We start from the raw sequence: 25,533 nt of genomic DNA on the forward strand, positions 1-25,533 counted from the left end.
ACAATTCTTTAAGCCTAAACTAGTTAATTATTAAGCTAAATAAATCTAATTTATGGAAATTCCATACTTAAATTGTAAAATTCTGCAGCCAAAGAAAAAAGCCTTACAAAACAAAATACATTCCATTGAAGGGAGTTAGCGAAACTGCATAAATTGGAAACAAGTAAGACGCTGAAGTTCACTGAAGTTTATCCGACTACCATGTACACCACATAGATTTTTAATGTATTCAAGTTATTCAACTCAACAATGACTTACATCTGATCGTTGTCAATATATATATATATATATATATATATATATATATATATATATATATATATATATATATATATATATATATATATATATATATATATATATATAGAATCAAAACTGTACAAAGTTCCGGAAGAAAAAATTAAGTTGAAAAGGGTATTTAAAAGGGGTATGGATAAACAGAGGAGCGAACCACTACAAATTAATAATACATTAAAGGGATTTAGAAAGTTAGAATTCGGATTATACAAATTAATAAAAGATATATTATCATTAGTTACCATAAAAATGTCACAACTTAATATTGGAAATCATTTTTCCTCTTTTCTGATTGTCAACACAATTTTAATGTGTCAATAATTAGAAAAAGAAAGACAAATATATGTATTCTTTTGTTTACACAACATCAAAATTAGTGAATGGATAAACGAGGGAAAGAATAGATTTTTAAAACCAAGTGAAAAAAGGTTTTTTGTAATAACGTAAATTGAAGCGCTGTTCATCATTTTCATCAGCATCATCACCAGCACTGTCGGCTAGATCCACTTCAGTCTGTTTACTGTCATTATTATTATTCAACATAATTTGTTTACTTCTAAAAGTTGGTAAAGCAACTAGTCCATGCTCCAATGCATCATCATCATCGTCATTAACACCTCCACTACCAGTAGCAGCAGAAACAATATCAATCTCATGTGTATGTCTTGAATTTACATCTGGTTGACAGCTATCAAGATTTATTATATTATCACAATCGACCAAGTTATTTGTCTGATTTTCAGTGAATACTGAATCTTGATTAGTCTGTACACTATTTGTAGGATTGACATCAATTGTAAGATTATTATAATTATTGCGATATGTAGAAATTTCAGATACATTTTCATTTTGAGCGAAACCAGCTGCTAACCGTCGATGTGGCCAATTATGTCTTGTAGAACGCTTTTTAGTGGACAACTCTAAAGTTAGTACTGGCATTCGTACAAGATCGTACGGGCTTTTTGAATCCCGTAGAGCTGCGACTAAATTCACAACCTGTAATGAAATCAAATAAATATCTGTGAATAAAGGTGATGAAATTCTAAGAATAAATTCACTGCTTAATGATAGCGATGGAACGCATGAGATTAAATTCGCTATATTCAGAACTATCCAACTGGACACATACCTGTCGTTAGACTTATTATAAACATTTTATAACCTCCGTTTTTGTATGCAAGACGAGGGTGATTATTTCGAAATTCCAAACGTGAGCACTGCACTGGATTGTTCCAACTGCTGCATAGTTGCCATGCGGTTGTTGACATTCCGCAATAACTATCTTTGGGTTATCAGAGGGACGTGGTTATTTTTACTTCGAGAACATAAGTGGATATCAACATCTTTTATCGATTTCAGTCGACAGGCAAAAAAAAACACAAATTTGTCGTCTGTATGAAATTACAACCGAAAATGTCCACATTCTCCGCTAACAGTTACAAGTTTTGAGTTTCGTCAGCATTATACATTGACATCGTGAATTTACAAAAATCAAAACTAGTGTCCAAAAATTTGGGACAACAACTTTACTAATTTTTTATAATTATGATAACGTGGCCAGTATGGCAATATGAAATTTTTCATGTTTTCTGGTACCAAGTTTAAGTAGCAGTAGTCATATTTCCTATGCCTCAACTTGTTGAGTAAGGTCAACGCGGAACAAATTTTCATAACACTTGGATCAAGAATCAAAAGCAACTTTAAAAAATAGGACTAAAGAAAAATTACGACATATTATTAAAGATTTGTTCTGTTGGTAATGTAGTGTAGCGTATAGAAGGCTGACTCAATGCTGTAGCAGATAGAGGCTTCATGAAAGCTCCCGTTAACTTTATTTATTGTTGAAATGTTAATTTCCAATGTTTCAAGTGACATTGCTTCTTAAATACCAGTTGCTACTTTTTACGAAAATTGTTATAACGTGAAACGAAACTTGTACACTAGACGAGACTGACATAACCCAAAATATATTACAAGGGTGAACACATCTTCAATACTGTGTTCTGAATACTCTTGACCCAGTCTCTAAATATTGAGACAAAGCCTACCCTGTGACTGAATTATATATATTTTATCGGTAAAATAACTCTTTATATAGGTTTTCCAGTAATCAGTGTCTACATTCAAATATTTATAACTTCGGACGAATTTTACACTGAAAAAACGTGAAGACTGAGTGGATAATCAGAATAGAGTAGAATAACATAGAAATAATAAACAACTGAAGTCATCAAAGTGTGACTGAATATTTAAAACTGATTGATGATAGAGTATTGACCAATATTATATTTATAAGCAAAGATGGATAGTGGCTAGCAGTGGAATCCAGGATGAGCGTTTCGTCCTATTTGGGACTCGTCAGTCCAATGTACCTGCACCTCAGAGCTGATGTTCACTCTGAGACTAGTACCCGGTACCGTTCGCTTCAAGCGCCATCGCGTTATCCACTCAGCTACTGAGTCCTGATAGCCACTTGCTTGTGCAGTGGGGTGAATTTAAATTCACTTGGTATTGTTTTGCTTGTATCTTGCTTATAAAAGCTTGTGAATTAAGGCAATATTGAGGCATACGCACAGTATGCACATATGCCAATAACAGACTGATCAATTGCAGTCTTAAACCTCAATGGGAAGATACAAGCAAAACAATACCAAGTGAACTCAATATTATATTTGTTTAGTTCTTTACTGATGATAGAATTCTATCAATCAATTGTGAATATTTCAGTCTTATAAGAGACCAATCGCAGTCAGAGTAGCTTAGTGGTGATATCTCAAGCTATGCAGCTGTGTGATGTTGATCCGGATTCAACACAGAACATCAGTTCCCGCCTTGCTAATGAATCCCAACTAGTATGAAACCTGGGTCTAGAAGGGTTTCCTGTCGACTACCTCCAATAACCTAATTAGACGTGAAATTTAGCGGTTATAACATCCAATTAATCAGTAATTTTACTTCTGATAATCGCTTATCAGTGTGTCACCATATGATTTTTCTGAAATTTTAGAACCATTTCAGCAGTCTACAAACTGGTGCAATTATATCTTTAGTGAATTGTCGACACATTGTGACAAAAAATCCCTTATAACTTCAAAATACATTTAAAATACGCGTGCACGAACAAAGATTTTTGTAAATTCCAGAAAACTACCTACAGTAACGCACATCCTTTTACTTGGAATAAACATTGACATTGTTTAAACAAACAGACCCTGTTCACTTCAAAAAATGTTTGTCGAAAAATGTGTTTTCAAAGGCTAATGACTGAAATAACAACATAGACACGTAAATACTACTACTAGAACACCTAAAGTCTTAAATAAAATTGAATGATGGTGTCATTTTTTTCTTCATAAAATTTCTGTCAATTAAAATAATGGAATAAGTTAATATAATGACAATTGACTCTGTCAATATCAAGCTATTAAAATACAAAATACAAATGAGACTACACAATTACCATACATGAATTATAAGTATTTAGGATTCTCAATGATTTGACAAAATATGCAACAACAGAAAAACTAATTTGTCAATAGAAAATGAAGTTTTATTGAATGAAATAAAAAGTCAGTAGTTTTTAGATGAACGAATTCCATAATCTTAATAATTATATTGCATGACAAAACAAAGAGAAGAGGAAGAAGACGAAGAAATGCACTCATAATTTAGCATTTTTCCATTCATATTATAACATAAGAGAAACAATGTTATAGAAATCTTCAGTCAACACAATTTATGGTGACTTTTTCAAATTCAACTTAAACTGAACCACTAAATACAAATTTTAATAAATAATCAATCATCAGTTAACTAACCTGACCACGTAAAACGGACATTTGTTTATGAAAAGTAGATAAGTCGAAACCTGGATCCACCTAAAATGCATATTGAATTGAAGATTTATATGTAATAACAACCGAAAGTATATTACGGAAACAGAACTTTAGATTACATTAATAGTTGACAAATATTTAAATTACTAGAGTAAACTAAAACATAAAATACTGAAATCATGAACCGACCAAGGTTAGGTAATCATTGAAAACCTGAAAGCACTGGGATGACATTTTATCCCAATATGTGACTCCTCACCAGTGGGCATCTACGATCCCGAACGTGAGAATCAAACCCAAGACATTCAGTACAGCGCACGAACGCTTGACCTCTAGACCAATAAGTCGGCACTTAACGGTGTTAATGTCTAACTTCAATCCACAACATCGCACGACCATCTTTCACCGTCTTCGGCGGGCAACGGCCTCGCATCTAACACGAATTAGTAGCCACTGGTCACAAATTTTCACTAGAACTCTGAAAATTTCCTCTTGAATCTAATCACCAGCGAGCATGTGGTGTATGCTACTTATGTTGACAGACATAAGTAGTATGTAACACCAATCAGAAGTGGGATGCTTGAGAGCAGAAGGTTGAAAAGACCAAATTGAAGAGAACAGGAATTTAAACAGAGTAATTTTAATAACAGCATGAATGAAGGAACTGTGAAGTTTTTAAATAACAACTGATGGAAGATTTCCAAATGAGGTATTTAATTTATGGTTTTCCCCACCTGGTTCTCGTTCACTGCAATCACATGATTTTCAGTATGGGGTTATAAATATTGTTGAATTACATTGAAATCATGTACCGATCTAAGTAAAACCACTATTGAAAACCTGGAAGCACTGGACGGCCGTTTTATCCTAGAATAATCGTAGATGCGCACTGCTGAGGAGTCCCAAGTAAACTAAATTTTAAAAAAAAATATTTTTTAATACCCTGTCAAAAAATTTTTAATGAACTTACAAAGATCCGAGAATAATAATTATCAAACGAAATTATTTAACAGTGACAACGCCGTTTTGTTCCATGCTAAAAGTATAATCAAAGCTTCATTACATCTACATTTGTAACAACAGCTTGTACCACCAGGTGTACAAATAAATATCTAACTACCTATTGGAGCGCAAGAATACTGAACAGTAATTTAGCGTTTACTGTTTTAAGTACCTACAACACAGTTTCATCTGGATGGAATACATGCATCAGTTGGAGGAATTCAATTATAGCTATCATTGAAGTATTTCGTGAATACAATGAGACTATCAAGAGAGTTAGATTGATATCAGGCATACAGTACAGTAACAAAAGTGAAAATATATTGATGAAATCGTGAACTTGCATAAACTAAACAGGATTACAATATGATGTGCATGTCTAACCATCGGCTAGCTTAGTGGTTTATGCTCATTAACGAAGGAAAATATTGGAAAAGTTGAGACAGCACAGTATGAAAAGAGTTAACTCCATTGAGGCAATGACTGATTTTTCTAGTCATATAAAAAGCTGCATATTTGTTGGTCGAGTTTGAAAAGGAAACTACAACCAATGGTTAGAAACTACGAAAAAAACTCATTGAGACTGGTTGTTCAGTCTGTTTATTTCTTTATTACCAGTAATAAATATTCCAGTTTTACATATCCTCTATTTACGATGACCAGTTACACTCTTTTGCTTTTTATCTTGTTAATTTTCCGACATTCTATTGGCTTTAGGTGTGACAACTTGGATCAAAATACACTTATCCCAGACTCAATATCGAGTGAATGACCTACAATTTCTTATTCAATTATTTTATGATTTTTAAAACTCGTTTGAAACAAACCTGATTCATCATCTGTATTTTACTTATACTGTTAAGTTCAAACGGTAAAATTAGGTATATATTTTAGCGTAGTGATATATATTAACTTCATATACAACGGAAATGACACCTACATGTCATAATAATAATAATATTAATAATAATAATAGTCAGTAGCGTCCTATGAACTATTTAAATTATTAATCTTATCAGGAAATCGCAATGTACTTAACATGATATGCATTTAATAAAGTGCAGTTGTCAGTAATCAATAACATGTTGACTAGTCACCTGCCACCTAGAGTTAATGTAATTCCAATAAGGTCGCTAAGTTTATTCACTGAAAATTACGGTGAATTGAAATTTTATCCTCACTGGAATTTATTAGATAAGTGCGTTGAGAATCGTCGAAGAGTAATCAAAGTTAAACGTAAAATCAATAAGCCATTGAGTGACTATTTTGCAATTATGTCACGATGACATCCAATGAAGCATTATTATCAGGATCACAAGAGTAGCTCAGTGACTAAGGTGTACGACTTTTAGCGCCTAATTCCAAAGTTCGAACCCTGCCCCACATATATCAATTCGCGCAGCCGGATATCATTAGTTTTCACACTCGTATTATGACTTGAAGTCAACTATACGAATCTGTACGTGGTAAATGAGTTGATAGATCAATATTATCAATATGAAAGTTTGGGAATTTGCATTCACATAATTAATACTCATTCTCACATCCAGGTAATCAACGATTTAAGAATGATACTTAATAAATATAACATAATGATGACAATAATAATGTATGATACATGTATATGTTATATTCGGACGAAGAACAGGTGAGTAGTAACCGCTGGGATCTATTTGTGGACCAACATTATACATATTCTTATTGTATAACTATTAAGTAACTATATCGTATGTATATTCATATTCCTCTTATTATAAGCTTCCATTTGACCTGTTGACCACTACTATACGACTTACAATCTTTAAGTTATTCCGAATTTATTAGCTACAGTATCTCACAATCACAGCCACTTTTCGGCCTGATCTTGTATAATTGTTATTTTCTATTTTATCGTATGATGTGGTTTGGTTTGTTTAGACATAAACCAAGCATGACTGAAATATATGATTCGTACAGGGGAAGCTGATATTGGTGTTCTGAACCAAACCGGATAGGTTAGGCTGCTATCTTAGTGGACCAATAAGAACTCAGAGTTGACTCTGGATTGTTTGTACTGGTTTATGTGCCATTGGTCTGGTCAGTAATTTGGTGTTCTAATTGGCAATCGTATCACGTGACGAATAACAAGCCATCAGTCAGCTACAACGTAGGACCAGGCACATATGTGCATCGGTTCAAGTTGCCATACCGCATTAGCACAACAAGATGAACACCGAATTCATAGAAATAATTAATTCAATGGTGGTAATACATAGAAGAAAGATTGCACATAAGGATATAGTACAAGAAGAAAGAATTAGTTCATACAAAGAAAGATATGAAGCGATTTTAATCTCTTGGTTTAAGGGAAGACAGAGAGTGTATACACCGACTCCATTGTGATCGATTCACCAAGAGTCTCCAACCATTGGTTACGATAGTCGCGCGGACCCAAACCAAGTAGTCTGCATCTATCGACACGGCTCAAACTAGAAGTTAGTGACTTCAAGCACTGATGCCACGTTTTGGTTTGGCCGCCCCTAACTTTCTTCCAACCATCCTCAACCTTAGTCAACATTGCGCGTCGTGGTAATCGGTGTTCAGGCATACGCAACACGTGATTCAACCATCTCGGTCGATGAAGATTCACAACTTCATCAACTGATTTACCATCATTCCTTAACACCCTGCATCTAACCTAACTATTACTTACCCGGTGATCCCAGCAGATGCGAGTAATGTTACTAAGACATCTGTAATCAAATACTAGTAGCCTACGAATATCTTCTACTCCTAATGGCCACGTTTCACAGCCGTAAAGTAGAACAGAACGAACTGCCGCGCAGTATACTCGTCCTTTTATTGATAGACAGATATCTCGCCTTCGCCATAGATGACGTAAGTAGGCAAAAGTTAAAAGAGCTTTCTGAATACGTGCTGAGATTTCGTCAGAAACCAACTTATTAGGGCTGATCAGACTTCCAAGATAAGTGAAGTTGTCAACGTGTTCGACTACTTCACTCCCTATCCTTAGTTCAGGTGTTAACGCAGACCAGTCCTGAAGCAACAACTTGCATTTAGAGGGAAAGAAGCGCATCCAGAAAATCCTGGCATTGTTGATCAATACTACCAAAACACTCTGTATTTTAACGGCGTCTTCACCAAACAGGACTATATCATCTGTGTATTCTAAGTCGATAAGTGGACCTCCTGGTAGGAGATCGATGCCGGAAAATTCAGTAGACGAGTGTTATTTCCATCAGTAGGTTTATGATGAAGTTAAACAAACGTGGAGATAGTGGACAGTCTTGACGGACACTACTCGAGATTGCAAAAGCAGATGACAGTTCGCCATAAGCTCTGACTCGACTAGTAGTGTTCGAGTAAAGAGCCTTCACAAGGTTCATGTACTTCTGAGGTACACCTTTCAATGACAGACACTGCCACAGAACCTCTCGGTATACAGAGTCAAATGCTGCTTTTAAGTCAAGAAAGACCACTATTGTCGGACGCCGATAAGCATACCTATGTTCTAGAACCTGACGAATGATGAATATGTGGTCGATGCAGTCACGATCAGGTCTGAAAGTAGCCTGATTTTCTCGTGTTTGCAGTTTACAATTCTTTGCTAGGCATCCCATAATTATTGAGGCTAGTATTTTAGATGCTATATTGGTCAAATAATCCTCTATGGTTATCACAGGATGATTTTGAACCCTTCTTATATATTGGGACAATCAGTGACTGTGACCAGTCAGATGGGCTTACGGCTTGTCTTAACAAGCCATGTGAACATTACAATGGGCGACGGGGATTTCAAGAAAAAATAAGAACATAAGAACATAACTCAAACCGCAAATCAAATTAATACAGAAAAGAATAAAGACAATAAGCGTATCAGGGATAAACTCAACTGCTTTTTGACTACTTTGAACTAAATCTGAACAAATTTAGTAATATTCCAACAAGATTTTTACATTCCCTAAGCATCAACGCAGTACAAATAGCGTATTATTTAGTTAACAAGGTCATAAATCTTCCCCTAATACTTGACTAGTTGTCAGAAAAAAAGTAAACAAGCGTTTTGTAAAGTTTTCTTAATTAAAATCATCACTTCACATCATGAATCGAAAAACACAGAATTTTATGCAACACTATAATCGTGAATAATCAGTAACTAAGATTGTTTTTCTTAAGGACACCTTACAAAACTATTGACTGTAAAACTACAAGATGTTTTTTTTTTCGAAGAAAAAAGAGGCCTTAAACAAATGAAAAATGTCCCTTTCTCCTACTGTAATAGCATCAGACCATTTGAATGTATGTATATTCAATTTAATCCAAGAAACAATCAGTTTTATAGGCTAGAAAAGAAAAAAAAGTATCTTGACAAAAACGGTCTCATTAGTACTTTGAAAAAAGCACCCGATTATTATCAACTCATATCTAACATACTAATAAGCAGAGATGCCCATTTACTCGGAAAACAAAAAACAGAGCACAACCTTTAATATATAGTACTGAAAAAAGTTTTGATCAAAAAAAGACACAAAATCTCTTTAAATGAAAATATATTCTAAATTCTGTACTGACAAATATTCTTAAAATAGAATAGAAAAAAACCAACTTGTTAATGTCAGATGACTTATGTGTACCTACTTTCAGCCATAACATATCGTCAATGTAAACTGATTAACTAGTTCATTAATTGCAAAAGGAATTTATGTCAATGAATCTATGAAAAGGATTATCAATCAATAAATATCATAGAGAATAAAATAACCTACTTTGAACAAATTATGAAGATCACGAACTAGACTATTGATGAAGTGCATGTCAGATAATAATGGAAGAACAGCTTCTTTAATCGCATCTGAAAATGGCTCTTTAGCCATAGGAAGCCAAGCCCAATAGAAAGGATCTGCATTTTTGAAAAAAAAATAAAGTACGGCGATCTTTTACATTATATTCACAGGGATAAAATAGAAAAAAGTGAGGACAACGATTTATAGAATCATTTCTCAGAAAATGGAGATGTTTCAGATCTGATTTCGGATTCATAGGATGAATCCAAATAGTAAGTACAAAAAAAATAATTAACGAGGAATATCTAATAAACAACCATCAGTATGTATTTGGTCTTGAAACTAGTGGTACTATATGTTTAATAATCTCTGATAAAATTTTTTAAAACCAGTAGGAACTTTTGCATAGAAATGTCTGTAAACTCTAATCAATTAGTTTATTGATCGGACAGATTCAGTACAATCCGATTAACAAATTATGTTACCTATAAAAATTTGGGATAATCCAACTTCCAATCAAATATCTTTCCTGAACTATATACGTCAGGGTCAAAAGAGTTTAGGAAAATCCAAAAATGTAGCTGCAGAGACAAATTTTAAAAGAAACTGTAATAAGCAATAATAAGGCAGTGTACAACACTATGAAGACAAATCATTTTTGGCGCTTTTTAAATGTGATATTGGAAAATGTAGAAGAAACTGATTCCTTAGGAAGCGAACTGAATTTTTTCATAGCTCTTGAAATGCTCAAACACGGTCATATATATATATATATATATATATATATATATATATATATATATATATATAGACATTAGAGAACCCTTCAGTTCGCTAGATAGAACTGAAGTGTTTAACTGTTTGTTAGATAGAAGTTTGTTTGAACGTTCCATACTCAAATATTTCATATTGAACCAAAAATCCCAGTAACTTCTCGACTAGTTTTGAACAAGGAATGGATGCACGACACATTGCAGAATTTTGGCACTCATAAATATTTTCGTCATATATGGGAATTCTGGAGACAAGCTTAATGAAAATAGATGGTAAAATAAATATGAAAAAAGATTTCCAGTATAAGAACTACATCTTTCTCCCATATTATACTGTAAATGTGATATCTACCTCATATCATCGGAAAGAAGTACACTTTTATAAGCATGATATGAACCTATAGCTCCTCTCTCATTTGGTGATAGAAATTTAGAAATACTTACAACTTTGCATATCCGCGTATCTCTGTTAGATATAATTGATTCTCGGTAAATGAAAGCTAGAGTTGTATTTGCCAAGCTGAATCACCTTTAACACAGTTGAGATATTAATCTAGCCTTAGAACTTTGGATATTCAATCATTTGGTCGAGGCAGTTTTCTACTACATCTAAGGAACTTATCAATACCAAACTCATTGTGTTTAGCAGCTTACTGTGCCCAGTCACCACTGCCCCCCTGAAATTACCAGCTTTAGTGGGGTAGCAGCACTAAGTAATCCTACAAGCTTTGGCTTACGTAGCTTAAACTAATTTTAGGTCAATCGCTTCAATGGCTATCCTACTAACTAGCGTGTGCCCCCGTCTGTACGGATCCAAAGGATTAAAGTGGTTAGTTTATGATATACAATTTCGTAGTATAGGGGATAGTTGTGTTAGATCAAATCCTAATTCAGTATTGGAAAAAGTTAGCAAGAATTAGCTGCTCATCATATAAAAAACAAAAATTATTTGAAAACTCTATTTTTTAAGGGGTTTATTCATTTTGTTTTACTTAGGGTATGAACCTAATTTATACACACTAATGGTGAAATGAATAGGAATACAATCCCTTGAATTCAACTGAAAAGTAAAATTCCAATCGAACACCGAATATATCTACATCATATACTAATTAAAACACTAGCCATCAATTGTGAAAACATCTAGGTTGAACTTACATGCTCTCCATTCATCTGGGTGTTTGAACGGAAAAGACAAACCGTTATCGATTGCAAATAATTCTATTTTTGGCATATCAACAACACCCCAATCATCTTTATTGGTCTAAATCAAAAGAGAGACATTTAATTTATGATCAGAGAAAATTTATTAACCTTAAAATAAGGCTGAGTAAGTCTAGTATTCGCAGTCATACAGTTATCAATAACGAAGTATAGACTCATGTAGCTGGTTTTGAGCCAGTTGGTATACGATAACTAAAAAATATCATTTATCTGCTTAAATCGATATATGTGAAGTGAAATAAATGCAACCAGAAAACTCTCCTTGAAACTAGATGATAAAGAGCAAGACGCAGTAAGAACAGCTAACCACTAGCATAAGTGAGGATTCCAAGAAAAAACAGCGTAAAACGTGAGGCGAAAGTGAGACTTAAGAGGACACCTCATTTCTTTAAAAATATGGCAACCACTGTGGGGGGGAATGCCTTGTTTTCACAAATAAACACAAAAAAAAACTATCATACAGTATCAATAAATCTGGTTAAGTATAATTCGTAAACAAGAAATGAACCTCATGCTACAATGAATTCACCTCATCTGTATCTTCCTTCAGTTCTGAACTTTGATAACGAATAAGCCAGTTATCATTCCCACGATCTAAAAGAGAATAAGTAGGTAAGATTTTATTTATTTTTAGCCCAGCCAAGAATACGAAATAAACATTCCTTACGCACACCATCTATAAACACATAACACACTCCTACAGTTATGCAATACACAACTGCAGCCTTAATATGAGTACCACAATTTGTACACAATTTATCAAATAGTAACTCGGACCTCAGCATGATAGTGCATGTATTGTTGAGTAGTTAAAAATGATTGGTTGGGAGTCTTGAAACTTGTTTTTAGTTGTACTAATACCTGGTACACCAGAGTTCCTAGTATGTTATTTAGCTTGTAAAGTCTAATGCTGTAAGAAAATAAAATCACCATGTATTTTCCATCATTAACTTTCCGAACCAACTAGAACTACATGTCGAATTAATAGTAAGTGTTTCGAAAATCACTTGAACAAGTTTTTGAACTCTATTGCATATGAACTAAACAAGATGACTAAGAAGAATAATGAATTTCCACCAGGAAAATCAGTTGTTATCAAAACATTTCACCAATTTACATGTACTCCAAAAGAAATACATAATTATCAAGCATATCGATGTACTGTTTTTGACCCTAAACAGTAATTGTTAAATCAAATAATGGCCTTTTCTATCTCTGAATTTAGTAATGACTTGGAACAAGTCATTGAAAAATGTGAAAACTACTATTGATTTGTCAGAATCGAGTTCTGATGTTCTTCAGATGCTTTTCTGAATTAATCAGTCAATCTGTTACAGTAATGTATCGGATTCGTTTACTAATGAAATTACATTTGCATGGCCTAAGTTTCTGAAGTAAGAATGTGCTCTTTTAGCAACAATTACCCTTGAAATAACTTAAATTCTAATTGGTAGACGCATGGGTGGAACAGTGCATAAATGTATATTACCTAGGATCTAATCAAAGTGCACTTGCCACCTAGTTACTTAATGCTAATCCAGCAACTTTAAATCCATAATAGCTAGCTACTTGATCTTCAAGTGATCAGAAAACAAGTTGAATTGACTTGTCATATTGGTCAATGAAATCTTATCTGGAAATGGTATGTAAGCAATACGTAACAATCTGAATGGGATTCAGCTTTTCAAGCAACCTCATACCAAGAGCATTCTTTTGAAAACCTTTCAGATTTTATCCGACGAAAACTCTAGGTGAAACCTCGAATTCATCCATTAATTTTCGACTGAATATAATAAAATCCTAACGTATAGGAAGAATTAGTTTCTTAGTAACCAATTAATATGCTTCAAGTTACTGGGAAAAAGCTGTGGATTGGTCATTGGAGACGACAACCGAATATAAAAGTATTAAGGAATATCACTTTTGTACATGCTTTTTCGGCATTATTGCAACCTTGGATATCATAGATAAACATAGGTTGAAATCAAGTCAATTGGTCAGTCACAGAATTCGGTATGTGTTAGCCCAAGTCGCCGTATTATATCGCCAGAGAAATATAAAAATTAACATGACGAATAACATAGGATTTGAAATAATAGTACTATCAACGATTAAATATTGAACAATATGAATTAAGAGAAATAAATTTAATTGATAAAAACATCTTGTCGAAATACAACCTGACGTGATTATTGTATACCTGTATTCCGAATTAGATAATCAAGTATAACAAGTTTTTCAAACTGAAATCGGAATTCTGAAGCTGTAGGCTTGGGAAGTGATTCATTATCGAAATGACGAAGCCAATAGTCAGCATCTCGACAACCAGAAACAAAAAGCTGGAAAGATCCAATCTAGTGAAAAAAAAGCAAATGTCTGATAGCAAAAAGAAAGCAATAAAATTTGAATAATCCTACTATAATAGTTAGAAGCAATGTAATTCCACCTCTATATCTACTAACAAAGATTTACTAGCCAATAATTACTGCTTTTCAACGACTGATTCCTAACCAAAAATCCTCTGACAAATGGCTATTTGATTTCCTAAACTATGTAAATATGAATAAAATACTTTCAAGGTGTTGAACATGCATATGGAAACATTTAATCAAAAGTAGATGTAGATGCATAAAAAACAGCTACTAGATAGGTACATTATCAACAAAAACAATAAACTTTACGTCATAGACAAATAAAAACGAATGAGAAATCAAAAAGAAAAAAGTGAAAGGTGGAAACTACTTGCTAAATATCTGTTCTATTAAGTAAGATATTCAACCACACATACAAGGGTATAAATCAATTTGAATTCACGGTTCTCTAGCCCATAAAATCCGTGCATACACAAGAAAAGCAATGACTTAGTCATATTCAGTTCACCAGACGGAGTTCTTCAAATTTACAAACAAATCGGCATCTAAATAATCAGTATACATGTTTAAAAGCAAACACATAGCCTATCCAGTGGAACAAAGGCAAATTCTCAAGACGGCATTACTTTTGATGGTAATTAAAATATGTAAATGCAGATAAAATGTATTATTGTTTGCAATAAAGCCAGGTCATAAAAGCACTGATTACAACCCATTAAAAAACAGGGACCAATTCATTTAAATTATGATATAATCAGTCAAACAAAAGGAAGTGGTTAAACATACCCAAATAAATATATAAGATAAATTAATATTACTAGCTCACAGTATATCAAAAACTATCCACAATGCACTATTATTGACAATAAAAATCAGAATAAATTAATCGAGCTGATAGCTTTTAAACAAATGGTTCCGCAAGTGCTTGTTAAAATATCAACTTCAATAAACCTTTAAAAGTGATTACGTATCATCACTATTATCTCACAAGTTAAGTCCAAACCAAACATTCACTTTACATTTCCAGTCAATACACTCACAAACTTAGTCACCGGCCAATATTAGTTGTGGAATATGTTATTTATTTATTCAAACACATAAATATTGGTACAAAAGGGAGCCAAATATATATGCACCATACAAAACAATGAGAATTCGAAGAGAAAAAAAAGAAGGTAAGGAGAGTAAAAAGGGAAGAGAACAAAAACGACCAGATTAGTATAAGGTAGTGTATTAATAATAATAGTAATAATGTGGGAAACGGAAAGGTAAAATCAGAAGAAATCTTACAGATAAGGAAGAAACAACCTTTTTTTGAAGAAAGTAAAAGAAGGTTACAGTAAGATCGTCAATGGCTTCTATTCTGAGCCATATCTGATAACGTCTCTAGCCACTGTGTCGCACCATCCTCGGACCCCAGCCAGGGAGTCGTGAAGGACCAACACAAGCCAGTCCTTTGCAGCTTTCTTTCATACCACGACACCATGTCATACACAGACCACCTCTCCGCTTTTTCCAACCAGTCCCAACGTCGGCAAATAATGCACGACGTGGAATTCTCTGGGACGCCATTCGTAGAACATGCCCAATACACCGAAGTCGGTGTTTCAAAATGGTGATACCAATTGAATTATCGTCTATCCGCCCGAACACACGATGCCCAACCTCTGCATTATTAACATGGTGTTGCCCCTGTATATCAGCCATCCTTCGGAGACAACGATGATCAAACACAGAGAGTCGTGCATTGATCTCATCACTCATGCTACCAACAGCACTTATACAGCTACCCAGATACACGAACTTCTCGACTACTTCTATCTGCTCACCATCCAGGGTGAGAACAGGATTTGAATTCTGCCAGTCTTGTAGAAGTACTTTGCACTCCGAAGGTGCGAAACACATACCATATCTACGGACACTGATTGCCAACTGATTAAGTGCGGATTGCATGACTTGGGTATTATCGCACAATAAGACAATATCATACACACACTCAAGGTCGAAAAGTCTTTCTCCAGCCAACGAATCCACACCGCCATTACTTACATCCATCAGAGCTGTTTCCAGAATCTCATCGATGGCAAAGTTGAAGAGGAATTGTGAGGTTGGGCAACCCTGTCTAACCCCACTGCTTGGATGGAACAATGGAGGGAGGTGGTTGTATGCCCTCACTCTACCTGAGGTGTTTGTATATAGGGCCTTTAGGATGTTAATAAACTTCTCAGGCACACCCTTCTTCAACAGACAATCCCAAAGAGCAGTCCTGTCCAACAAATCGAAGGCAACCCTGATGTAAAGAAACATTACGATTGTTGGCCTTTGATAAGTATGACGGTGTTCTAACATTTGGCAGAGGGTGAAGATATGATCGATACATCCTCGACCGGAACGAAAACCAGCCTGCTCCTCGCGAGTCAATCTTTCTCGGGTTTTGAATAATCAACGAAGTATGATGGAAGCAAATAGTTTGGACGCAATCGGAAGTAGACTTATCCCCCGATAGTTGTTACAGGAACGACGTGAACCCTTTTTAAAGATAGGGACAACTATCGACTCATTCCATGACGTTGGTACACTCTCTAGCTCCCACACCTTTGTAAACAACTTCGTCAGTTCCTTAGTCAGAAAGTCACCACTATCTTTAAAGAGAGCCGGAGGTAAGTCATCTGAGCCCGGCGATTTGTAGCGCTTCAAGAGCTGGAGTTCCTTGTGGACTTCCGCCTCATTTGGTAGATCAGTCGTCACCGGCCATGGAGGGCAGGACAGTCTGACCGGTGTTGCCGGAGCAGCAGACCAGTTGAACTGCCCTTCGAAAAATTCTGCCCATCGTCCAAGACGTCGATGGATGTTAGTGATTGGCATCCCGTCATCCTCACAGATTGTTTCGCTCACACCAGACTTCTTGCTGCCAGTGGCTCGGATGAGTTGGAAGAGCTTCCGGTAGTTACCAGATGCAGCTGCTGCTTCCAACTTATTAGCACACTCCGACCACCAGGCTTCTCGATCCTCACGCAAGCTTTGCCCAATTTCATTACGTAACAGTCGTCGTTTGTGGTCAAACTCACGGTCACCCGGAGTAGACCGACAGGCTTCAATGAGTTGTAAGGAACCAGAAGAAAGCCTAGAAGCTAGCTCGGTTCGATACTTATTTGCAACAGAAGTTGCAACCAGCTTGCTAATACCGATCCGTTGATGGCGGTCACTTCGTTGGCCACTGAAAAGTAAGGTAAGATTGACGCAGACCAAAGCATGATCAGAGTCCAGATAGGTACTCCAAAAGGAGCGGCAGTCTTGTACACAACCACGCCAGCGGTAGCTGATCGCGATGTGATCAAGCTGAGTCCAGGCTTGAGATGCAGAGGGAGGACGCCAGGTGGCACATCGGCGATGACTGTGCCGAAAGTTAGTGCTGGCCAGAAACAGGTTGTGGTCTGTGCATAGTTGCAGTAGACGGTCCCCGTTATCTGTCCTGCGACCAACGAGTCCCCATCGGCCACCTAAACGACTCTCTTCTGTGCCTAGACGCCCGACCTGAGCATTCAAGTCTCCGGCTAGTACTACAATATATGTCGAACGCACTTTCTGGAGAAGAACTGATAACTGGTGGTAAAACTCATCCTTGATTGCATCCGGGCTGCAATCTGTCGGGGCATAGGCGGAGACGACGAAAAGACATCGCGTCTCTCACGCCGATTTCTTCTCACGTTGATGGAACCCTCTAATATAACAGCACATGATCGATTGCTAATGGAGATCCGATCGATTAGTGCCGCCTCAGCTCTAGCGCTTAGTGCGACATCAAAACCAACAAGACCAGACGAAGATGCCACGGTGTCCTCAGATAAACGCACGTAAAACAAGCTTTTTGAAGTGGCAGATGGAGAGAGAATTTGTAGTACTTCACCAGAGTCTTAAATACAGGTCTCGGATAGACAACAAACGTCGATATTACGACTTTCCAAAGACACAGCCAGCCCTATCTGTTGTCCAACCTGCATAAGTGTGCGAACGTTGAAGGCAGCCAGCTTGAATGGTGCACGTGGTGTTAGAAAAACTGCTTCAGTATTCGTATTTGGTGGTAGTACACAATTTTCAACTACGAAATGACGCGAGAACGTTTAGATAGAACCGAGTTTCCACCATAGGCGAGCTGCTGTATGATTCGAAAAATAAGGATAGAGAAAGTGGGAATAAAAGAGAGTGAATAAATGACGTAGTAAACAATACTAATAATGTGAATTATTTGTCTGTAAATCCAAGCGAGAATATAATTTTCAGGAAATATAGTCATTCTCATTTTATTTGTGTGTGGGCTGTGATACTGCCCGGGCGCCCAGACCGAAGCGGGTGGTTTTCTTAGGGGGCCACACCCCGAACCTTTGACCTAAAGGTCTGACCCAAAAGGCAGTGGAGCATCGTGAGGAGATGCAGTCCCATGGTAGCCAGTGACCAACGATCGGTTCATACTCCATTTTTTCGCGCAGGATACTGGAGCTCATGTGCACCATTGGTTTGGGATCCGGTTAAAGCGCCGGACATATGTATGCAAATAGTTAAGGCGTATATAATCGTTAGCTGGATATAGATTGGATTAAAGCACGTTCCGTGCAGGATTGTGTTGGAGCAAGCTACAAACCATAAGGCCCAGGTGACTTAACTACGACCCTTTTTAAAGATAGTAGGGACCTTCTGGTTAAGGGATTGACGAAGTTGTTTACAAAGGTGTGGGAGCTAGAGAGTTAACCAACGTCATGGAATGAGTCGATAGTTGTCCCTATCTTTAAAAAGGGTTCACGTCGTTCCTGTAACAACTATCGGGGGATAAGTCTACTTCCGATTGCGTCCAAACTATTTGCTTCCATCATACTTCGTTGATTATTCAAAACCCGAGAAAGATTGACTCGCGAGGAGCAGGCTGGTTTTCGTTCCGGTCGAGGATGTATCGATCATATCTTCACCCTCTGCCAAATGTTAGAACACCGTCATACTTATCAAAGGCCAACAATCGTAATGTTTCTTTACATCAGGGTTGCCTTCGATTTGTTGGACAGGACTGCTCTTTGGGATTGTCTGTTGAAGAAGGGTGTGCCTGAGAAGTTTATTAACATCCTAAAGGCCCTATATACAAACACCTCAGGTAGAGTGAGGGCATACAACCACCTCCCTCCATTGTTCCATCCAAGCAGTGGGGTTAGACAGGGTTGCCCAACCTCACAATTCCTCTTCAACTTTGCCATCGATGAGATTCTGGAAACAGCTCTGATGGATGTAAGTAATGGCGGTGTGGATTCGTTGGCTGGAGAAAGACTTTTCGACCTTGAGTGTGTGTATGATATTGTCTTATTGTGCGATAATACCCAAGTCATGCAATCCGCACTTAATCAGTTGGCAATCAGTGTCCGTAGATATGGTATGTGTTTCGCACCTTCGGAGTGCAAAGTACTTCTACAAGACTGGCAGAATTCAAATCCTGTTCTCGGCTTCGTGATATTAGTCTGACTGTAAAAGGTTGGATCCACGACGCTGTGGTGAGAGCAGTTTTGCTCTATGTTTGTGAAACCTGGACTCTTCGAGTTGAGGATGTTAGACGACTCTCTGTGTTTGATCATCGTTGTCTCCGAAGGATTGCTGACATCCAGTGGCAACACATGTTATCAGGCATGGCTCAGAATAGAAGCCAGTGGCAATATTGCTGTAACTTTCACTTTCTTCATAAAAGTGAAAGTAACTTCTGTAACTGAAAGAATTCTTTCTGGTTGTATTTTTCCTAACTGAATTGTTTCTCCTTTTGTTATTATTTCACCCTCATACACTAATTTCTGTTCTTGTTGTTCTTTTTATTATACGCACTTTACATTCTCTGTCTCTTCACGACCTCAATGTTATTGTGTGGTGCATATGTATTCGGTGCCCCCTTGTACCATTGTGTGTTCAAATATATAATAAATACAACGCGCTGATTAGTCACTTCTTACCCAATCAGTGCCAGAGGAAAATTGGAGTAGATTATAGGATCTTTTCTTGTAAAACTATGAATATGCTGACGTGTTTCTTACCGTAAATCATACTCCCATTTAACCCTGTTTATTTGGAATATAACTACGTTCCTATTCAATCGCGTTCTGAATTGGGAACTAGTCGAGTAAAGTAGTGTCCGAAGAATACTAAGCAATAAGAACAGATGGGTTATAATAAGAGAGGTCCTAAAAATAACATTGTTGTGGCAGGGAACTTGACTAATAAACGATGAACACTGTATATTCCTAAGGGTTAAAGTAAGCGTTTGGTTAATTTTATCGAAGACAATTTACAATCAAAAATCTGAAATCTACGATCAAGATAATAGCACATACTGGTAGTCAGTAAAATGTTCTGGAGAACAAGTTGATTTATTTCTGGCAGTGAACATTTACCACACTTACAAGTAGCCAACTCAATTTTCAATTGAATGTCTTACGGACAGACAGAAACAACTATCATGTATGCTACAGGCACATGTTGTTTAGCTTCAGTTAAATGTCCATTAAGCCCTTACATAAGAATTATCACGAACATGACAGCTTGGGGACAAATGGTTCCCCACAATATAAACAAGGTATAAATAGATAAAATATACGACTGACACACAACCACTACTAAAAATCCCAATTAAATTCTAGCAAGTACTTAAATTTTGATAAATATGTCCATATTCAAGAAGATATAGTTCATAAGACAATGAGAGCATATGGAACAAAAGTTTAAAACGTAATGAGTAACGTAATTGAAAAACTACAGTGTTCTGCAACCAAACAGCTGATGGCTACCCTAAAATTGATGTCATAGTTCCTGCCTTTAAATGTAAAAAAAGTTAGATGAAAAAGATCATAATGATCCACTACAGTATAACAAAATGGTGAGTGAAGTAGTCTTATTTTCAAAATGAAAAGAGAGAATACGAATTTGAAGGATTCAAAAACTCAGCTAGAAAAATGTGATGAGTTATTTGAAATAAAACCAAGATATTAAAATTAACCAGGTTTATTCTATCTCCTCATTAGTTATCGCCAGATACTTCTTGTTGATTGAATTTGTTCATAGGTGCGAACTCGTAAGTTATTGGAAATTACAATTTTTTAAGAAAAAATGTTCCTCTTCATTGTACTACCTCCTGATACGACAAGACGTGAAGGATTATGGAATAAAAACAGCAATCCACCAGACTTAAAGCGCGACACTAAATCCTAGTTCAAGCGATAATAATTAATATCACATCTATCAAAAGATGAGATTTTGGAATTAATAATTTTTTCATTCACATATTCATTTTGACGTATCAAGAGAAACTTACTTTTGGAGGAAGCCCAAGACGGTTGAAATGACGACCTAACTCGGGGAACCGTGAAGCAAAGTGTTGTTTAGTCCTAGATTTTGCGCGATCAACTGTGCTGTAGTTGAAACTTTCGCTAACTAAACGAACAACCTAGAATAGAAAAATGGAGTTACGAACTAGGTGTTATCAACAATTTTACACATAATGGAATCCACTTGAAAAGTCATTAATCTAATACTATAAAAAATGAAAAATATCAAGGTATAAGGCCAAATAATATCTTCTTAGCTTAAGAAAGTTACTACGGTCTAACATCTTGGCGAAAAATTTTCCATAACAGGGATAAACGGCTAATGTTGAATTAAATTCTTAGACAACATCAATATTCTCGACTACCAAAACATGGCATCAGTCCATGAAGTCGTTGACAATTGAACCTAGCCATGTTAATAGGTGTAGACTACCTGGTTCGGGTCTGTGTGATTATTATAACCAATGGTTAGAGACTTTCAATGACATGGCTCAAAATCTTTTGCGATTGAGCTTGTGTATCCGTTCTTTATCTCTCCTCAAATTCTGAGATTCTAAATTCTTCGTGACTGTTTGTGTGTTTTTATTTCAGTAATGTATGTTTTCGCCAATTGTATCCGTAATCTTTCCTATTACCATTGATACTATCACTACCTCTACCATTCTGAGAATCGGCCTGACAATTCCATCTCTTTGTGATTATATGATATGGAAACTTGGACCGATGTACACACGTACCAGGTTGTATGTTGTGACCGACTGACTAGAAATACAGTTTTATGTAATTCATAGAAACTATCTAACATTTCATCTTGTTAACTACAACCAGGAAAAAATACAATTATGAATAATTTACAAACAAGAACCAACTCTTGTTCTAGGAACAATATTGAGCCGTAGTCTCTGATCTACAAGACTGGCACCAGCCTCTGAAAGGTAACCTTGATTTGGAACCAAACATGATCGACCAAAACAGCAAGGGCAGCAGTGTTTATGCATCCATTTGGTCCATTTCGGGTTAAGCTTCCCATAGGGCTCTTCATCCTTCGGTTTGAATACTGCAATTTTCTCCTAAAAAAAGTGTGCGTTTTCAAGTAATTTGTCGGTAACGAACGTAAAATGTAAGCTAAAATGTTGAGAGGATGTACATAAAATAATAGTGGGTTACAATTTTTAATACCTTGGTTATATCTGTTATCCGAAGAGTAAGAACTAATATCTGAGTAAATGGGCATATTTACTTTACTTTATCTTGCAATTAATGAAGGTGGTAATTGTTCAAATATTCTTAATTGGAAAGTCATCAAATAAAAATATGCGAAATTCCCTAGTTATCAACGCAAAACACTTTAGAACCTGTTTCAGATTAATACTCCTGGAAAAATTTAATAACTACTGAACATAACATATTTTCCCGTTTCATTAACCCTTACGTTTGGCAACTATTAGCAGAGAACATGGGTCATTGACCACATACCAAATAAAGTTAATGGATCACTTTGTGGAACACATCGACGAACTTGAAATAACACTCCATTTACTGCCCTTGAGCAACCTGAGTGGCATATCCAACCATCACCAAAGTTAAGGAGATAATAACAAGGATAGAATAGAGGACAATAGCAAGACCTAATGTATCACATTTATTAGTCTCTCGACTAGAGCATTGACTACTTACCATCTCTACTTTTCAAGAGACAATCGATCTCATTAAAACCATCACATATTTCATAAACAGATAAACTTGATAACTCCGAGTTGAAATCCTGAAACTGCGCACCCACTTTTTATGTGCAAAACCGCGATAGGTGAGAAACAAAAACTGCTATCACGAAGCAATAAAGAGAAGTATACTAAATAACCGCAAATGCGAACTACTAAGGCTAATAAGATACTTAGAACCACAGGGAGATTGTTAAAAATAAAATCCCCCCAGATGCAAGACTATAATTGCCTGCATCATTTAAGACAGATTATACCACACTTCTATTATTAGGAAACCATTGTATGATATGTAATATTCGTACTCAATGTAGGGTCTATTAATTTTGCGAATACAACAGATAGGCCATGTTTCTTATGAAAAGGTTGCCTCAAATAATGGAAATTTAGACACGAAGTTAGGGAGAAAAACAAGATTTTTAACAGTAAACATACTCCATTAGCATTCTTAACAAAGTAACTTCCACTTGACCCTTGATAAATTCTCTCGGGCAATATTCCAGACTCAATAGCTTGAAGAGCACTTTGTAAAACATTTTTGAAGTCTGAATCGTTATGTATTTCGTTTACAAGTGGTGAATATGAATCAGGAGAAAAGTTATCACTAACATCTCCTAAAAGAGGAGCGTTCTCATCATGATTTTGTGCTGTCATATTTAAATCTTCAAGCAAAAAGCCATCGACATCCGCCTTCAAAGTATGGTTACGAAAGCTTTCACCGTAAACAGAAATAATACCCAGGGATGGCATACATCAGCCATGCACGTGTAAAGTGTCCAACAACAAACCAGCTTTGTAACGCACACTTCAAACCAACCTGTGTAATTTCAGCACCCAGTGTCTTTCTGGGGAAATGAAATAAACTGGTTGATTTTGTGAATAGACTACTAACATCCACTAAAAACGTCTAAATCTTCAGCTAGTTCCAGTGTGGTGATTCGGAATATCCAAACGCCTTGTTCAGATTCAGGTTTGTGCAGTAAGGACAGAAGGCCAACGGCCTTTGTTATTCGTTTGCTAGTATGCTTCTGTGTGTGTCCAATCTTCTCTTGAATGAGCCAAATGAAGATGCGTGTAACGGGTTCCAGGTATTGTTTTAAATGTAGAGGTGAGTAAATCGCAAGAGCTTGTATAAACCGATCGTTTTCCTTGCGCCCACTTCTTTTCGTCCTAGTAAGCTTTACAGCGTTTTCCAGTGAGCATTATCCGGAGGCTATCGATATTTGGAGAAGCAGTTAATCAAGGCTGGTTCACGGTTGTAAGAAATGTGTAGCACAGCATAGCCACCCGTGATCTGGTGAGGATGTGTGACCACTAAAACTAATCAGGTTGGCACCCTAATCTCGAAGACTTACAAAACTGTTTATTTTGTGGATTTATTTACCGCTACGAATTGATTGTTCCAAGAATAACAAGTAAGTTAGTCAACTGTTATTGCGTAGGAAGACGGAGGAAAATGCACAGGACCTGCCCTTCCTAAATATGATTATATCCATGTAGTTCCTCATTTGTTCACTGGCCAGTGCTCTATCACCTTTGACAGTGGTGAGGGTAATGCGATCAGTCTATAACAGGCTAGGTCTTATTTACCCCCTCCTTCGAATATTGGAGAGAGAGTGGCCTGCTTCCATTATCTTGGGAGTTGGCGTGACTCCAATGAGCGCCTGAATGTGTCACACAATCGCGTCCTGATAGCATCCGCGCACTGTTTCAGTGTGATAGGGAGTATGTTCTCAAATCCTGGTGACTTTCCTGGGTTCAAAGTGTTTGGTTTCCCTAATACTAACGTAAGGATTACCTGATTATTCCCTTAAATAGAACTAGAGTTGAGAAGTATTCCGTGCTTGCATATACCTGGTTTCACCGGCCCATGAAGTCGGCATTAAAAATCTATTCCCTTTCTAAGTTAGCAAGATCTTCTTCGTTCGTCTCTTTAAGGGCGGAAGTCTACTGGGGTGTAGGCTTTCTTTTGGTCATGAATTTGTAGCGATATTCTGGGTTAGGAGTACAATGTATTGGATAACGTTCTGAATGATGTCTCTAACTATCCTCCAGTGGCCACCCAATGTTAGCCTTCATCATATGTGGCCAAGAGGCATGTTGCAGATCCTTCCTCGCAGTCATGTAGTCTGTCTTAGTATAGTAAGATAATGGGCATCCTTGTCCTCACCAGGCATC

General features: G+C 36.4%; 1 protein-coding gene across 1 annotated transcript; it reads right to left on the reverse strand.

Annotated features, from left to right (window-relative positions):
* Positions 1 to 337: 337 nt before the first annotated feature.
* Positions 338 to 24,320, reverse strand: PI4K2B (Phosphatidylinositol 4-kinase type 2-beta). Its single transcript, XM_051213135.1, has 9 exons — positions 23,791 to 24,320; positions 22,504 to 22,704; positions 21,622 to 21,753; positions 14,117 to 14,270; positions 12,446 to 12,510; positions 11,851 to 11,956; positions 9,902 to 10,035; positions 4,116 to 4,175; positions 338 to 1,293 (listed from the first exon to the last, which is right to left on the reverse strand). The coding sequence occupies exons 1-9, from the start codon at positions 24,103 to 24,105 to the stop codon at positions 706 to 708; spliced, it is 1,755 nt and encodes a 584-aa protein (XP_051069073.1). The 5' UTR covers positions 24,106 to 24,320; the 3' UTR covers positions 338 to 705.
* Between the last annotated feature and the right edge of the window lie 1,213 nt (positions 24,321 to 25,533).

The sequence above is a fragment of the Schistosoma haematobium genome, chromosome 3, assembly GCF_000699445.3.
Source record: "Schistosoma haematobium chromosome 3, whole genome shotgun sequence".
In the NCBI taxonomy this organism is placed as follows: Eukaryota; Metazoa; Platyhelminthes; class Trematoda; order Strigeidida; family Schistosomatidae; genus Schistosoma; species Schistosoma haematobium.

Excerpts from the sequence above, each read along its gene's own strand:
- PI4K2B (XM_051213135.1), bottom strand. The coding sequence starts at position 24,105 with ATGCCATCCCTGGGTATTATTTCTGTTTACGGTGAAAGCTTTCGTAAC. Across the intron at positions 14,271-21,621 it reads GTCTTGGGCTTCCTCCAAAA|ATTGGATCTTTCCAGCTTTT; the intron begins GTAAGTTTCTCT and ends TTTTTTCACTAG. Across the intron at positions 12,511-14,116 it reads TTATCTAATTCGGAATACAG|ATCGTGGGAATGATAACTGG; the intron begins GTATACAATAAT and ends ATTCTCTTTTAG.